The following is a 19,271-nucleotide window of genomic DNA, read 5'->3' on the forward strand; positions in this document are numbered from 1 at the left end:
GAAACTATTTATTGCGCTAAATGAAAAATCCCGCTCCTCTTAAGATAATCTTCTTAAGATAAATACTTGACGATCTCCTCTTGTGAAGCAGAGATGAACGATGTTCGTCAATTGTTATATAATGTTCTCATACTCTTTATATCCAAATCTGGGTTAATGGAAAAATATCAAAGTATTGGAAACGCGAAGTTTTCACCTGCCAGCTGAACGCAGAGAGCAGTCTTTATTTACGAACTCATTGAAGAATTAAGAAATAGAGCGCGTCACGGTCCGGGAAAATATTAAATCATAAGATATATTTGCCTGTCCGAGATCGTCGGAAACTTTCCGACGATCCATAACAATTATTACCGTACATAAGATAATAGATTGACACGTATATAAGATCGTAGATTATTCCGGGAACCTGCTAGTCAACGTCACTCTAGTGCCAAATACGCAGCTAATTTGGAAACATGGACTTGCCATATCAATCTCACCGGAGGAGAGACCAGCTTTGTTGATGTATATTACATCCAGATGGCAGAGTGGCCCGTCATAACGCATTCCGTATTTCGAATATTCCAAGACCATCAGGTTGTGACAATTGCCAATTTTTCACTGATTGATTACAGATTATCTCTTATTAAAGACATTCTCTTAATATACTAGATATTATATCTCGTTTCTATTTATTTATGTATTGTTACCATTAATAACATACGGAAATAAATTCAAATAATGTCTGTATAACAATTAATTCCATCAAATATTAAATTCATCGTTTATAACATTAATTTATTAATTAATGCGTCTCTGCGGAACGTTCTACTATTCAATGCACACAGCTTTAATAGGGAATAAGCTTGGCGCATTGAGTTAATCTCGAGATAATGAAGATACTATCTAGAATCACTCTACGGCTAATCTGAACCTGATCGCAAGCTGCATGCGCGCAAGCTTGAGTTCGAGAGAGAGAGAGGGGGGAGGGAGGGAGGGAGAGGGAGAGACTATTATTAGTAAACCGATTAAAAATCAGAAAGACTAATTAAACGGATATTTAATTAAAACTATGAAGCATCCTGATGAAAGATCCCGATCAGTTTGACTCATGTGTTTTTTAAATCAAAATGCCGGATATCAACTGAACTGTTTCAATGGCGTGCTTGATTACCTTCTATCTCACTACTCATTGACTTCAATCGAAAGGAAATACAACCATTTGCGAACAACCGTCTACTCTGATCCTTAATATCTAAGTAAACTATAAATTAATGTCCTTTTCTTGAAGTATAAGAATGAAACTAATTATCACAGATCACTACGACGAAATAAAGTTACAAAGATAATGATAATAAAATCAGTATAATCTAGACCTTGATTTTTCTTATCCCCGCTTATCAAGCACTTTTTCATATAATTTGAGAGATTACTTTTATTACCTAAAGAAATAGCCGTGATCCCTCTTTCTCCTCCATTCCACCTTCATTTTTCTTATCTTTATTCGAAAAATTAACGAAAGAATGATTATTCTAGAAAAGAGAGACGATAACTTTCTTATTATGATATTATCATGTTCGACTATGCTTTTTAAATTAAGCACAGTCTACTTTACTATTTTGCAGTCTTCTTTCAATATATTATAGCAAACATTACTTCATTTTTCATGTCGTCTGAACCTGTATATACATGCACACACGCATTGCAAACTTCTAAGCTAAATGTACAATATTTGCGTGACTATCAGACTCCAGCGGCCTTTACAGATATTAAATTAGAAACAGCGTCATATTCCATAGGGCTTAGAGAATCGTGGAAACTCACGTCAGTGCCAACCGACCGCAGGCGAGTATTCTGTAACGTAGATCCGCGCAGGAACAAAATTATGAATAAAATAGCCGGACCGGAGGGCGCGCATATAATCGGGAACTATTTCACCGTTCACACGGTATCGTTTCGCTCGGTCGACAATTACATAGCGACAGTAATACGAGTGGCGTATATATCCAACGACAATAGTAATCGCTATAGCGACGATGGGACTCGGCCTCTCGTCGACCGGGAGTTACGTGTCGCATAAAACGACGCTCGCGTTGAAAGGAGGATCAATTTAACGATCGCACAGTTCTGGTTCTCACAGGAAGAGGCGCCGCGAGTCGAATGACGAAGGAAGAGCTCCTTTATACAACGGTTTACGCATCTTTATCTTTATGATTACGTTCACGTAAAATCGGGGTTTAATATAAAGCAAGCAGGACTTCCTAGGGCGGATCTTATACCGTGCACTCTTGGGCACATCCATCTTGGAAGGCCATGCGAAAGGAGCGCGGGGGAAGGCAAGAGAGACGGCTTGTATAGCTGAAAGAAGAGCCCGAATGCATTAACTTAAATATCTCGAGCATAACTCGGACTCCAGGGAAGTCTCGGTTAACACACAAGGTTCTCCTAGCCTTCAGTCCTCTCAAAGTTTTGACTAATAAGAGCCTTCACACGCTTCTTTACGTCAGTTATTTGCAGCAACTGCTTTGGCATAATCAGAATTTAATGTTATAAATCTTTCAAGAAGTATTTTTAATAAATTAATATTCTTCATGTATGTCACCGTTAGTAAGGAATACCTATTATATTATAACTAGTGAATTTATGCTTATTTTATGATCATATAAATAAATTATAAATAAAGATAGTGATATAGAAATAATAGCTGCGATTCGCGTTACGTTTCATCCATCTTTAGAAAAAAAAAAATGAAATTCAGCAAATACTACTCTAATTTTTCAAGCGAATTGCGAATAATGCACGCGGAATTTCAACGAATGCGTTTAGGATGTCGCATTCGACAACCAGGCGACTTCGAAGGCGGGACGAATGTGATTGATCTACGAATTTTCAGATCCGGCGATTTTTCCGGGCAGTTATGAATGCGATTCGAGACTTCCCGAAGGGAATAAAAGCGCAACGCGGGGAGGAAACGCACAAATCACCGAGTATCTCCTGAGTATCTAGGACGGAGAATTGCGAGCATTCATAACGCAACGAAGGTGCAGTTCGCGCCACTTACAGAACGACGATAACTTTGTCACCCGGGGTGCCTCGTGGCGGTTCTGTATTATTCGTACCCTGGGCGCGCGTATCTGTCGGCTGCGATAAATATTGCGAACCCATCAGATTCCTAGCGCCTGGGGGACCGAACATTAAAGTAAACTTCGTTGAACACATTCGAATTCATAACTGAATTTTCCATCTTAGAAAAATAGAGTAATATAGTTGAAATAGAAGAATCTAACATGTAATTCTTAATATCGTAATATATAATCACGTGGTCTCAGTATCAGTATAACAATAATTAATATTTTCTAAATCAAGCTTCGTTTTACTGAGAATATTTAATATAAATTGTGAATAATTAATAATTAAATTTATATAAAAATAAAATATGTCTTGATGTGTAAAAATTAATCAACCTATCAAAACTAGATGAAACTGGCGCATGACTACTTTTTATGTAAAAATGATTCTATTAAAGCAATACCTTGTAACGAAATTAATTACGAACTTTATACTACGACGGACATGTTGCTACAATTAAGAGCTATCTTTCTTATCCAATTTTTGCGGGCGTTTCTTCATGTATATTCCCTCTCAACTTGAATGTTTCAACGCCGTCATAAATAAGCGAGATAGTTTATCCTGCACTCGGAACGTTCTAAGCACTTGCTACGAGCAGTTGAAAAAAGGTGGCGCATGTACTTGATGTACTATATACTGTGTCCGAGGCGCAATAAGAGCCGTAATGCCCGACGCCATAATTCCGCCGTTAAATGGCCGGCCGACGTCCGACGCCGCGCCGTGAAAGCGCGACAGGTCGATCGATCGCGTGACCGGCTTGATCGGCATCCGTTATTGTGCGTGATGAAAAAATCGGGTCCCTTGGGCTCTCCCTTTCACAGTGACTCATTATGAATATCAATCAATCTGTGTCATTCGATCCGTTATCATCGCGATGCCGTGAAAGTAATCTCAAATGCGAACGAGTTAATAGTCAAGAAAAAGCGACAATAACTATAATAGCTTTTAGTTTGGATTGTAAGACTTAAGCAACAAACATGTTTTAAAATATCTCAGATACATGACCAAAAAATTAGATCAAAAAGTTCTGAGATGCGGTTATCGAATAACAGATTATATCAAATAGACATAAAATGTATACAATAAATTTAATTAGTTATTTTAGTTTAACCTATTAACATATATTAGTAGCACTTACATATTGTTAAAAATGTGAAAGCATTTTAAATGATATTGTACAAACAAAAAAATATTAAAATATTCGATAATAAATCGATAACAGATAATAAATTTAAAAAATTCAATTTTTTACGAACATCCTTAAGTTTTCATTAATTGATCAAATAATGCCCGATTGATCAAATAAATCGCTCTGTAGTGCGATCGTTAATAACGGTATCAATAATATAAACTATTTTATCAATCAATGAAAATCAATTCTTTTAAGTACTATCGGCTTATTCCCATCTAATCTTCTAATGCCTAAAAAGAGGACAAAAGGAAGAGAATAAAAGTAAGAAAGTTAAGAAACGGGGATGCTGAATGCAGCTGGAAGGAGTGACTTTATCTACAATTCTCGATACGCGGAACGAATCGGCAGCGAACGATTCTTCATTTCCTCCTCTTTTGTGTCGCCGCTATACGGTCTCGTTAATTAGAACCGTTGCTACCGGAGCTCGCTTCGGATCCTCGTTACCCCTTTTTTCCCCTCCTCTCCCCAATAGGAAGACAATTGTTTCTCAGGCTTCTCATTGTTATCTCTTATCGACGAATGGTGAAGACGCTGCCTTGAGAAAGTCACAGCAGCGTGTAATAGAGATTAATCATTCCCGTTTATACTGCCGTTTTTGTTGCTGCGATTCTCTACGTAAGAGAGACTAGCGGATGTTACTTTCATTATTCTGATGAAATGAGTAATGGGATCTGAATCAACGTCAAAGTTGCCAATAAACAGTAAGAATCGCGCGGCATTAGGATTAGCAACAATTCCCGATCTTTTTATGTAAAATAACGTAGCAGATTTGTTATTTCCATAACAACGACGTTTGCTTCATATTCTCGGCGAATTTCGGTTGCGTATCCTACGAAACGTGTCACTGCATGTATGGAGGAGAAACATTATTTCGTGTTAGGGTTTATTTACTTTCTCGAACTCCAACAGCTGGGATGTATATGATGATAAAGTTCATGTAACGCGAGTAAAACGTATCGAAGTTTGATTACTCGGATCACGGATCACGGGGGAACGAGCTGAAGTTACACGTCAAAATTTGTGTCTGTCGTCAAGCAACTTTCGGCATTTAACGGCACACCCGGTATATACTTGTAAAGAGCGTTTACCTGTTATTAGCCGCCGCGCCGCTGCTCTTCGAGAGTACGTATGTGCCTTCCGTTCATACGACTGGAGGAGTCTGGAAACAGAACAGAATGCGGGTGTAATTACGATTAGCGCCACGCTAATTACCATCTAATTGCCTAATTACGGTCGAGTGCTATCTATTTTCAAGCTGAGACAGATTAACTTATTATCGGAAAGGTAATAAGAAACTTCATGGCACTTGCAGGAGTATCCATTAAGTGCGCTCGAAAAGATTTAATTGTTTTCTTACTATACTTATATATTGAACGTCGAATTAACAAATGAACACATAGGACAGGTATTATTGCGTCGAATTTAAATGCAATTTCTTTTACGGATTTGAAGTCGACATATGCTTCGTGTTCCAGCTTATTTTGACTTAATTTGGTTTTAAAATTTAATTACGTTAATCCTGTAATTAATTGTACATACATAAATTAATCATAACGCACGATATCGCGAAAGCTACGTGGAATATACATGTGCAAACATAGTTCAAACAAGCCCAGCGTAAATCTTCACGCGCGTAATATAAATCAATCACCGCGAAACACGGGATAACAAAACAAAAAGATTAGTATGCAAAATATTAGCGGGAAATTGTCACGAACTCGATTACAATCTGCTCCGCGCTGCGTCGCGTTTCCCTATAATCGAATGCTCATAATACGGCGCCGGAGATCGATAATCGTGTAACCAATACCGGCTCCACAATGTGGTCCCTCGGACCTCGGACCGTACACGGGATCTTACATCTCGGGCGGAAAGTAAAGCGGACAGTTTGCCCAGAAGCTTATTATGCGCGCACGGCCAATAATAAGCGGTGTGTCAAACGCAATGTGTACCAAGGTGATGCAAGGCCGATATTGTACCTGACCGCGTCATGTAGTTCCAGCACACATTCGGACAATTGTATATCGGTCGTGAAACTCGCGGTCCCGCGACGTTGCACGGCACTGGCAATTTTGCCGTCGCTAAAGTTCTGACCGCCTTTATACAGTTACAAAATGAGGTTAAGATAGGATCGACGACCGTTGCCACTATTGTCTTTGCGTACTCACGCTTTGAAACGATTTTCGTGCACTTGTTATCGCTCGACGCTACGAATGCGAACCGCGAGCGCGCAACAGCATCGACGGTAAGCGCGCTCACTCCGTTTGTAATTAGCACCAAACGCGGCGTATAATAGTTTCGGTCCGCACGAAACAAACGTTTGAACGTGTTATCTCAAAAAGCGTCCTAAGCAATGAATGCTTTTGGAAAAATAAGAAAGAAATTGCACTGCGTTCGACATGAAAATTCTTGGAAACTTATTCAAAATATTCAACAATATTCAACAATATTAAAAGTAGAATGTCCTATGACGGCATTTTAACAACTATGGAAAATGTTATTCGACTACTTGATTCATTCTAAAATAAAATTCGACATAACAAATTTTCATGAAATATACAACAGTTAAATATAAGTTCGTAGTACTAGAATATGATAACATTTCCGTCAACGATGTATATCAGAGTATCGTAAACATGTTTATTAAATATTATAATTCATTTACAATCAAACTTTTCATGGTAGAGCCTTTCAAAATTGTTAAATTCTGTTTGATTATGTTTCGATCGAATTTTATAACATTCGTGATATCTATTTATATGTACACTAATAGACATTTTACCGTGCAAATAATCTTTGTATTGTACATAAATCACCTGAAATATATATAGGTATATCGACGAAAAGAAGCCGGCCTCATCGCTACGTAAAAAAGGAGTGCACAGATGGTCGACATCGTAAAATTCTCAACAGAAAACGCGCTTTTGATATATCACGTGCAAAATGTGCTTATTTGGAAAACTTCCTTAGCATCGTAATTTGCGGCTGTACATAAAACGTCAAGGGCGCTACGTCTAATTAATACGTGATGTGGAACAAATGTTTACAGTGTAATAAAGTCGGTAACGTGCCAGACATGCCTGGTTAACGTAGATTAGAATTTATCGTGTAATGCTAAAATATATAGTGTTACGCTGTGGTTGTGCGAATAAAATAACAAAAATAGCTATATTAATCGACGAGATAAAAAAATTAAATTGCGTAGTGATCTTTATTAATAAAATAAAATTTCAATAACACCCAGGAACTTTGTTTTTAAAATTTTCATTTTTAGTTACGCTATTAATTTCATTGGAAAGATAGTTTCAGCTTTTATTATTATATCACCTCGTTAATAATAATTCAAGAAATAAACGTGTTAAAGAATAGAAGGAAAAGAATTCGTTACTTATTCTCGTTTATTTAAAACTCTACTTTAAAATGGTATGTTTATCACTTTAAGAGAATTTGATTTAGCTTGTTTAAAAAGTTCAAACATATGAGAGCAGTTTATATATAAAACGTTCAGGTAGCTCTTAATTTAACGATCAATATTAGTAACAGAATTCAGTACGTAAATATATTATTCGTAAATGTTTTAGAACTGTAGCATACCTATATTCTCATGAATGGAGAGTATATATATTCAAAATACAACAGAGAGTAACATAGCATTATATATATTTAAGGAAGATTGACTTGATTGAAACATTAGATTGGCTTTCCGAAATTAATAAAGTTCAAACAGAAGATTGAATAATGAATAATATAAATGACGCTGTCGCTAAGACGAACTGATTTCGAGCGTTCCTAACGGGATACAATCACCACGCCGTTTCCGTTTCCGGTAGTCAATCCAAATCGAACCTTACGCATTTGTCCGTGTTCTATCGAGACATTGACGAACACGTTCATTAACATGCAACGATACCCGCGTCTATCTAGTCACGTAGTGACGTTTAACTGTCCGACATGTCTGGCCATACGTCGGCATTCACCACAACTTTCTCTTAATACATTTACTTAATTCATTATAGCTAAACTCATGGATAACATGTAAACTGAAGATTCTTGGATATTCAACGCTTGAATATCCAAGAATCTTCAGTTTACATGCATGTTATCCATGAGTTTAGCTATAATGAATTAAGTAAATGTATTAAGAGATGTATTTAATCACGCATTTTTTTACAAAAGATATATTATTATCTTTATACAGCATACAAATAAGTTATTATTTATTAAAAATGATCTCGCGGATATATGTACGTATAAACGTCCATCAGAGTCTGTAGAGCTTACGTTCTATGTAATTTACATTAGTTTTTCAGAATTTATATTAATTTTGAGCCCAGTTATATGTTGTATTTGCTTCGTTCTAATATTCATCGTTATTATTTTTAATAATGTCTATGCAGCCGAAATATCACTACATTTGTATCACTTTTTGAACCAATAAATCGCATGGTTTTTATTCAAAAAGAATTAAATACCTTTTATTAGATTTGACATAGAAGCACTGTGCGTTTTACATAAAAGCCGTCCACTCGATCCTCTCTTTCAGCCTCATCTGATATCCTAAATGCGAAATCCGAGATTAATCCGGTGGCGCTGACAAAATTCACGGATTAAATCGCTTCGATCTGGTAATCGGAAAGTGACGAGGAGATATTCGACTGGCGAGATTTAATGGACAGACGTCATATATCGTGCAAAAAATGCGTGCGTCGGACTAATGCCCCGTTGTATTCTGAGATTTGAAAACGACAGGAACAGAGGTTTGAAAGAGAGAAATGTAGATGGAACGGTATAAACTTATAAGTCGCGACGCTGTCAGAATAATATAAATGCATTAAAAGCTACATTAGTTATACCTATAAAATTATATATATTTAAGAGGATCAAGTATATGTCATGTCTTAAAGACACGCCGAATAATTAACCATGACAAATACTAGAAATAAGCACTGGGTGGCTGCTTTTCTTTTCCCCCTTTCCGTCTCACGATTATCATTAATAGAATTAACAGAATTATCATTAACAGAACCATTAACAAAATTTGTATAAATTGTATGAACAAATCCTCGATAGATGCGGCTTTATAATAAGAAAATACTTTAAGTCTAATTTGTACAACAATTAAAATTAAAACTTAGAACAGAAAATTCTATTGGTTCTATTCTATCAAAAGTTAGTTCTCTAAATACATACTTTAAATAAAAATTTAATATAATATAAATTAATATCTAAAATATTTAAAACTGATTTGTAAAACTCTATTTATTTATTAGTTCTAAAATATTCTAATTTCTAAGTTCTCAAATTTAATAATAATTTTAGACTAGAATTATTAACGTAATATGAGTAGCACGCATTGAAAATATCTTGATTCCGAGTGGTGGACTGAATTACCTGAATAAACATTTCTATGTATTGGTTTAGTCATTTAACGCTTAAGTAGCAATCAGTATTGTTTAACATAATGCAGTTCGAAATACACGTACGTAAATCATAATTTGGGTTAATTCGGGCATCGTGAACGCACTTCTCGTACTAACCACGGAAACATTACAAACATTTACAGTTGCGATCAATTAGGTATTGTAACATTAAAACGTTCTCCTCCTGTGAATATTTTACTTAGCACCAAAATTAACCTATTCGTTACCATCGTTCTCCTACTGAGTATAAATTTTTGCTTCAATTAAAGAGTGTGATGGTCACAAATTTATCTATTAATATTGAACATTTTAGTAACATAAATTTTCCACAGATTTATTCGTGATTTATTTTCTCAATTCATGCTATCAAGTGCGATTTATTTAAACTAAAACTAATTAAATTTCACGATAATAAATTATATAAATAATAAATTAGTCAAATCGGTGTCAATATCGGAAAAAAATAATAGTAACATGTTTCAAATTAAGAGTACAAAACAAAATGTAGGTTACATTCCAGAATAATCTTCTATATATATAACTTTTGTGACTGCTTAAAAAAAATAGAAAAAATTGACCAGTATAACATCAATCAACACATAAGTACTTTGTTCGAAGTTTATTGTAACACTCATTAATTAAAAATATTTTCAAACCCAAGACCTATAAATGATCTATAAGATACCTAATAATATCTTAATTAATATTAAGATTAGTTAAGGTCATCATTAATTAAGATATTATTATCCATCGTTAAGTTATTCGCTAATGTTGCCTAATATAAAAGGCAGAATTTGTACAAAAACAATATTCACAGAAAAGTTCGTTTAGAAGCTTCAGCAGATAATGAGTTAAAATCGAGGATAGAAGCATTTTCTGCTACATCCTCTTTATATCTTTCGAAGGCAACAGCCTTGAATAAGTAAATTAAGAATATTTAACCGACTTTACTCTTATATAAACATTTAATCTGTAGCTTATTGTCCGCATTCATCATAATAACTTACGATATTACGACCTCAAGTATGAGGGCTATTTGTAACTGGAGGAGTTACGGTAATTCCATCGCTAAGTTTAGAACTGATGCGGGCGAGAGTTAAGTATTTAAGACGCTGTTAAAGTTTCACAGACTTTCCCGTGGACTCACTACTCGGGCTTTTTGAAGTGAGCAGCTGGCAAGGAGCTCTGCTATATATAAAGCACATTCAGGACACATACGCTTTCTCTCTCTCTCTCTCTCTCTTTCTCCTTCTCTTCTTAGTCTAATATGCCCGGAAAATTCTTCTAAATATTTGATCGCGCGAACCAGTCCGGATTTTACAGGCCGTACAATAATCCTCGCGCGGTGTACGCCCTCAGCTAACTCAATTCCCCCTCTTTCTCTCCTCGTGCTCTAATAACTCGACGAAAATTAAGCTTATTCTTGTTATCTCCGCTCTCAATCCGCGCTCTACGGACTCCTTTCGCGCGCGCAGGATTAAATTTGTCTAACTCCAGCTGAGAACCGCATATTCTTTCTACCTAAGCAAAATAATTGATGTTGACCTAATAAATCAAAGAAGAATATAGTGAAGGCTCTACTAGTAAAATAAATAATATCATAAAATAGACTTTTTTTAATGTTTCCTTCAAATATATTACTTTTACCATTAGCTCAATATAGGGACGAGAATTTTGTATGAAATAGAAATAGACATAAAGATTATATTTAAAATTTAGATTATTACAGCTATATCTGATTGCGACATTAGAAATTGTTTACCTAACACCGAAATAACTTTCTTTTGGCATTTCATTTACTAGAATTCTATTAGTATGAGGCAATAATGAAAATGATACTATTAATTTTTTTGTTTCTAAATTAAACAGTAAATGTAAGATTATTTATCGTTAATAATTATTTATTGTAAAGACTTTATTTATTTATGCAGAGAGAGAGAGAGAGAGAAGAGAGAGAGAGAGAGAGAGAGAGAGAGAGAGAGAGAGAGAGAGAGAGAGAGAGAGAGAGAGAGAGAGAGAGCGAAAGTTCTATCAAGTCTATTTTTTTAATGCCATGCAAAAATTTTCGAGGATTACTGCAACAAACAATTTATGAGTTCTGAAATATGTATGAGTTTTCGCTTCTAATGTCATAATCATTGCTGTGACCGATTTAGAATATATGAATGCCTGGTAAACTTTATTTTCGAAATAATTATTAAGATGACATAACAATATTTGTAATATTATATTTTATTTAGGTAAATTTTAACGTAGTAAATAGCACGAATTGAATTTATTAATATCAATGGATACACTATATATATAAATTTTTATCTTTTCTACTTTCAACACAAAATTAACAGTGAGATAATAGAATAACCAAAGAACGCCAGTTATTGCTGTTACTATTTATATAATGTCAACTATATATATATAATTTCAGTACACTAATATTACTAATAGTACTAATAATATTAATATTTATAAAATTCTTTAAATATTTTCCTCGCGCTCTCTTTTAAAATTTAATCTCAATATATATCATTCATAGCGTTTTCCGTGTATAACAACATCCATTAATTTCTTTAACATTCCTACGTCAAGCGCGCTTATCAAGATACATATTACAGAAAATAGAAAGATTCTCTAAGATATATGTATCGAAAAAACATGCGATTTTAGATATTACACACGCCGAAAATAAAAACGACTCCTACGAGCAGACATTATCCCCCTCTCTCCCACGCTTTATAGCAGGCTTTAACTTCCAAGATGACTAACATGCCGTAACGCAGTCAACCTCAGTCATCTCGCGCAGAACGTTCGCAGCGGAAGGTAGTCAGATCGATCGCGATCGAAATTATTGTCGCGTAATGTTCGACACTCTTTATTATTTCGCGACTCTCTATGCAAAAACACATTGTTGTGAAAACATTATTGTTATAAAATCATTCTTCATTTCTCGAAGATAAATTTGTGTTGCCTACCCGTGGAACAGTGTGTTCAATAGAATAATTGTACACTAATAAAAAGCTCAATTGAGTTTAAAAAAGTTTTTTGAGTTTAAAAAGTTATTTATAACGTGCACGTTCGAGTTTTCAGAACGTTTTTAATTTGCGGCACGAAAACCCACAAAGTTATAATAATCTCGTTTGCATTACGACTAAAGCCATGTGAATATTAACTGTATGATAATATATTAACAACTTTGAAGCATATTTTAATCTTCCACAGATGTATGAAATGTTATGGAAAAAAATTTCACAGTTCCTTCCTCAGAATTTCGAGAGATATTATTTAAATCTTTGATAGTTAAAATGATATAATGACTCATTACGCTGTATTTGTTATTTCCCTTCACGAAACTGTTTCCTATCAACGAAGTATAGACAATAAGTATAGACGAACATTGCCGATACAACCCGGAGCGACTTTTCAACTGTACAAATCCGAGGCAGTTGTTTCGTGAACGAAAAAAGTATTACGACTGCAGCAGACTAACACGACCGGTGGGAAAAAAAAAGAAACAAGCTTTTGCACCGACCGAAAACCGTAAAATGCACCGTAAAGCGCGTTACTGCGGGCCATTTAGAAAGATCGATCGATCCCGTGAACACTTTCAGAATGATCGATGCACCGTCCCAGTATGCCGGTTCCTTTTTCCAAAATAAAAGACTGGAATCGTTGCCTGTGCGGAGATAAATCACCGATTTTCTCCAGTAGTGTGTATTGAAAAATACGGGAATCATAAATTGTGGTAATCTTGATAATATACAAAGTCTCAGAAAGCAATATATTATTTATTACCGTGCATGTATTTAAAAAGTTACTCTTCTTAACATTGATCAATGGGAGATATATCAGCTCCTGTCACAGATCGTCACGTACGTCAGGTATTTGATCGAATTATCATTTCATTTCTTGACTTCGTTAAAAATCTAAAAGATGTCGCGACTCAAGAATGCATCAATTTATATCTGATATATGCTTTACATCTAATACAAATCGACGATATTCTTTTTGACTGAAAGCCCTCTCAATACACGATAAAATACAATGGCCGAATAATATATTTTCATTTCATGTTTTTCATTATTTCTTAAAAATCTGACATCTCACAAAAGAGATAAAAGTGTTTTAATGGAAGCTTGCGAACAGTGTTCCTTACGAGAGGAAGAAAGAGGAAGGAGCAGAAACGAAACTCGTGAAACAAGACGATGAACCTTATATGTCGTACGATAGTCTACTATTTCCTGGCTATTTATTTAAAGGGTTTGCTGCAATCTTTGAAGTTATACGCCGGCCATCCTCCGGACCTTGTAAAATGTACTGCTGATTTTGACGTAAGTACACTTTCTTTTTTATTATTAATTTATATGTATCATTTCCAATCAGAAATATAAAAAAGATATTCGTTTGAAAATATAAAACTATTACATCTTATACCAGTTCACAAATTACAATAAATATCATATTTCAATAATAATATTGTGACTCTTGTGGAATTTACATAACATTTATCTCTTATTTTTATTTCATTATAATTTGTTTATAGTTTATATTTTTAAGATTTCTATAACAAATTTACAAAATTCTATTAAATATAAAATGTTAATAATATTTTATACTCGTAAACTATACTAAGTTTTTTCTAAATAGGATATAAAATAATGTTGCACATTGCAAAATATAAGTTTATCAATATATCTTCGCAGACAGAAACTGTCTATTAGCAAATGAAGGTAGTCTACGATATTTAATATCGTAATCGGCAAGGATGCGTAATACTACTTTGTCGCTCCGATTATGGATGCTTGCGTCGGTGATTATCGTACAGGATATCCTCGACAATTTTCGAGGTCTGGTTTCTCCATAGCTCACCTGTGCCGCCCGGTGGGGTCGGTGGATACCCCTTGCGGGCAGCAATGTGCCGCGAACGGACCGCGGTGAGTCAGCAACGATAAATCGAGCGATTTATGAAGCGGCACGGCCAACGACCATTCTCGAGGAATAATGTCGGGATCGATCTACGACCGTGAGGCGGGCCGTCAGAATTTTTAGACGCCCATCAGCCTTGTTAATTGTCTCGGACAAGAGTCGGAACGCTCTTTTGTATGGCATGATGATTAAATCAATTCTCGATCATAACATTTGAACCACTTAGAACGCGAAGATGTTCTTAGAAAAATATTTTAAATATGCAGTCATGCATATCTTTTCATCTGCTGAGCGAAATAGTTCGCGAAAAGATTTGTAAAAATTTATATAATTGAATTTTATATATTTAGATATAATTTTTTACTACAAATATTATCTTTTGCTTTTTTAATTTTAGATTAGATGTTTGTTATTAAATTTAATTTTCTACATTTATTTTACCATTACATAATTTCCGTATATAACAGATTCAAAAATAAATTTTTGTGCCAGATGGATCGTTTTAAAATTAATTACACTTTATAATATTTTCCGAATTGTAGGCAATAAATATGAGAACAAAGAACTTTTCAAGAACATTATGACTATAGATTTTTCCAAAGCTAAAATTGATTTTAAATTTGTTAAAAATCTATCATTATTAATTTTGAGCTTATTCTCTGTATACACTATTTATTAAAATACTAAATTATGTAAAAACATCTGCTAATTATATCGCGAAGTATCATAAAATCACAGATAGTTTTTCTCGCAAACACATTTACTAAAGTGCTCAGCAAAGCCTGTTTACATTAATTATCTACGGTATCTCTTACAATTTCCTTGATAACTTTTATCGGACAGAACTAATTTAATCGATCACGCAAAAAGCTATACGGCTAATTAGTGTCACACTTTTTACGCCCATTTTACGATCTAGATATACATCGTGGCCATTAGTGGTATTACAAGATCACATCACAGCTCGTTACGATAAATGTAACATTATGCGAGAGAATGTGATTTTTGTAAATAATACTTTTACACAAGAAATTATCGAGAATAACAATATGTTGATTCTCCATCTGAATAATGCAATGCAATTTATTAATATCCGCCAATTAAAAAAGCATTGAAGAACTATACATATATGATTATTTATCTTTTAAACAATCCAAAGTTGATTTTTTTCTAAGCGCAAATTTGATTCGATGCTATTGTCTTATATTTTTTTTTAATTTTAACATTCAGCCTGGTAATTAAGCGTCACGTGAAATTCCGTTCGTGTAAAATCTATTTGGAATTAAATGAAGAATTAGGATTTATTATTTCTGTCGGCACTAATGAAAGTTACTTCGCGGAAGGCTGTTTAATTTCAATCGCTTAAAAAGAAAGTCTTGACAATTTTATAAGAACTTTTTTCTCACTTAAGTATTCTTAACACAATGCAAAAGTTTATATATGTAGCTCGTTTCTTTTTCAGCGCACCATACATATATAAGTACTTTTTTCTACAAATTACATTAAAATTGCCAAGTTATCCCGTCGAAAAATTTCCACGAGGTTTTGCATAATCCCTTTAGAAATTATGCAAGGATTTCAATAGCGCGCACCATAAGCGCTCACAATATTTGATCCCACATGTAATCACAGATTTCTACAGTTGTAAATTTTTCCCGGATTCTCTTGAAATTTCTCGCTCGTTACAACGTTACCGTGATAATCGCTCGAATCAGAATCCCACGACCGAGAATTCATTTCAATGTAGATTTCGTTCATTCATTAGTTTAGCTGTATCTCGCTCCGCGAGATCACGAAATTTAGAAAGTGAATATTTTGTATTTACATGAAAACAAATTAATCTAATGGCGACATATTATGGGGATGTGTCGCATTATGTATTCGCACATTCCAGCACAAGCGATATAAATCAATCGATCGAATATCACGGATTTCATTAAGATTCAAAGCAGCCTGCCGTTGCTTAGATTACAAAGTCTAAGATTTCAAGGAATAATACCATTTTCTAAAGACGACGCTGTTCTTTCCCCGTCGAGTCCTTTCCCTTATCGCATGCAAAACACAGATGATAGCGTTACACGCTGCAACGAGGACTTCGTATTTCGTTTATCGCGTATTACTGTAGTTTCACGATCGCATTGTCGATAATTAAAAAGTTGGCGAGCAGCCGAACATTTGCTCAGAAGTCTATGAAAGCTGCAATAAAAATGCATTATTTCTAGGCGTAATATCGCAGATATCCCCGTCGTGGCATTTTTTCCCGCTTAGAATAAAACTCGGTCGATCAACAATTAACTTTTAATAGCACTATCGCGAAAGCATTAAATTCTGCTATTTCATGCTTTGACCCATCTGACTAAAACGTATCGAAAACTAATTGGGCTTTTTCGATAGATTAATGCGCTTCATCAACTATGCGATCGGGAAAATTTGTAATACGCAAATAAAGCGATGAACACAACTTCATTCAGTGTCTCTTAATCCCGTCGTTTTACAAATATCATTCATATTGAAAATCTCTTGCATGCTATTATAGGTGTATTATTCATTTTTATTAAAATAGCGACGAGAAAACGTACAAGTAAATATTTCAAAATAATAAATAATAATTTTGTAGCAAAAGCAAAAAATTATTTATACGAAACAAAAGTAGGATAAGTTTCTATCCTATAAGTTCCTATCCTTATAAGTTCATACTACCGCTTTAAAATAAAAAGCTTTTACTGCTACTTTCAGCTCTAAAAGCATCTGCTTCATTTTTATTATATTTACGCGATCCATTATATGTATACCACATACATATACACGTGTATATATAGTTTGAAATTATTTCACATTTTAACTAACCATAATAAATAAACACATGATTATTAATAGGCACGATATTTGTGAAAATACTGTTATTTCTCTATCGTGAATTCGGGCGCGAATCGGACGAGAGTTCTAAATAACGGATCAAACATTCCAGCCTTGTACGGGACCGGCATGTGTGGGAAGTACAATTTGTCTGCGCCGACATGCCGGCGGGAAAAAAATAGTTCTCGATTGAATTTAATGCTCCACGCTGGCTGCGTACACTCCAATCAGCCGGAGTATCAAAGAGCGAACCGGGGCAAACGATAAACGATCAAGAACGAAAAGAAAGGAAGAATGAGAACGGACAAAGACGAAAAAGGCACGCGGTCGGAGAGTAATAAAAAAATAATAAAGAGAAAAAAGATCTCGATGTAGAAAAAAATGTATAAACGTTTCGCATTAATTCAATTTTCAATTATACGATAGCATCATCGACCGATTAATCGTTGACCGATAAACCTATTCCTATTCGCTCGACCGATATGTGGCAATATATCTTTCGCGAAGCTCTTTCTTCGACTTTACGTTTTTTCACTGTTCCGTCTAATCGGCTTACTCGTGACACGAACAAACACCTGCACTACTTGAATGAAATTTATTGCGTCGAATGAACAATCCTGCGTCCTCATTTGCCGGCATGTAGTCGTCCGTTTATAATTCACCGGAATCGTCCACTCCAATTCATTTGCCGCGAGCAACTTGCGCGATATACTTTTCAACCCTCGATTAACAGCCACAAGTCACAAAATGAATGATACATGGAAGATCTATCGCGTCAATTTTTATCGCGATACAGACATCTCATTTTCTCCATTACGGCGATAAACCCGCGCTCTGCGTTAGGTTGGAACCAATGGTTTTGTTATAAATAAGCCAGCCTTAACCGTGCCCAATTTATACGCGTCCCTCTTAAGGGCTCGATCCGCGGTACATACCATAAATATTTCCTCCTTATTCCCTCGCTCCCGTCATTTTCCAATCTCTTACCACTTGTGTTATACGGTAACGCGATAATACCGCTTTACATGGTAACATGAAGGATATCCGAGTCTCACATTTTCGTTGTAACGACGAAATATCGAGGCATACATAATGAAGTATTATTTTACCAGCAACACGTAACTATTGACGAACAAATAAGAAACAAATCTTGAAAAATATAGAGCTTTCGTGTATTCCTTATCGAGGATGAATAAAAAAATACCCACTAAAAAATAAAAATCTTGAAAGATATATATGATGGCTTCCATGTTTCCCATTAGATATTCACGATATTTTATAATGAAATAAAAAGTTGCCCGTAGTAAAAAAAATATCTAAATAGAGCCATTTGTAAAGTGCTCATTTTCTGCATTTTTGTAACGATGAATTATTGAGACATACATAACGAAATGCACAGACCGGTATATAATTCAATTACACGTAAATATCATCCTGTCTCTCTCTGCCTTTCTATAAATAAATTGGTATCAAATTTAACAAAATATGAAGCTCTCGTATGTAATCTTCCTTATATAATATAAATATTTAAAAAAAATACTTTAACTACAGTGTAATCATTATTTGCATACATGAGCATTTATAATAAATTACTAGAAATCCATACGTCATAAGTCATTTACCGTATGTCACAAAATAAAAGCGAATGAAAACAGAGTAGTCACTTCGATCAATTACAATTTTTTTCCATTTTTTAAAAATCGAATTGCTTTTACTTATTTCCCGGATCATACGAGAATGGGCTTTTGTTGTTGGTTTAACGCGGAACATATTCA

The 19,271-nt window shown here is 34.7% G+C and overlaps 1 protein-coding gene and 1 long non-coding RNA gene across 4 annotated transcripts in view; one reads left to right on the plus strand and one right to left on the minus strand.

The window, feature by feature from the left end:
• The window catches only part of Mp (collagen XV/XVIII-type protein multiplexin), a 480,457-nt gene that overhangs the window by 425,271 nt on the left and 35,915 nt on the right, over window positions 1-19,271 (plus strand). The window contains exon 10 of one of the 3 annotated variants that reach the window (XM_071708353.1): window positions 13,974-14,045. The exons of the other annotated variants lie outside the window; for them this stretch is intronic. Coding sequence (XP_071564454.1) covers window positions 13,974-14,045 — 72 coding nt within the window. The remainder of the gene's footprint in view (window positions 1-13,973; window positions 14,046-19,271) is intronic. 3 annotated transcript variants of the gene reach the window in all.
• LOC139773703 (uncharacterized) overlaps window positions 1-19,271 on the minus strand; it is a 266,478-nt gene that overhangs the window by 217,334 nt on the left and 29,873 nt on the right. The window contains exon 3 of the long non-coding RNA XR_011718406.1: window positions 5,389-5,459. This is a non-coding gene — a long non-coding RNA (uncharacterized lncRNA). The remainder of the gene's footprint in view (window positions 1-5,388; window positions 5,460-19,271) is intronic.

This window comes from Temnothorax nylanderi, unplaced genomic scaffold (genome assembly GCF_030848795.1).
Source record: "Temnothorax nylanderi isolate EJ_2023f unplaced genomic scaffold, tnyl_v1.0 TNYL_tig0066_pilon, whole genome shotgun sequence".
Lineage (NCBI taxonomy): Eukaryota > Metazoa > Arthropoda > Insecta > Hymenoptera > Formicidae > Temnothorax > Temnothorax nylanderi.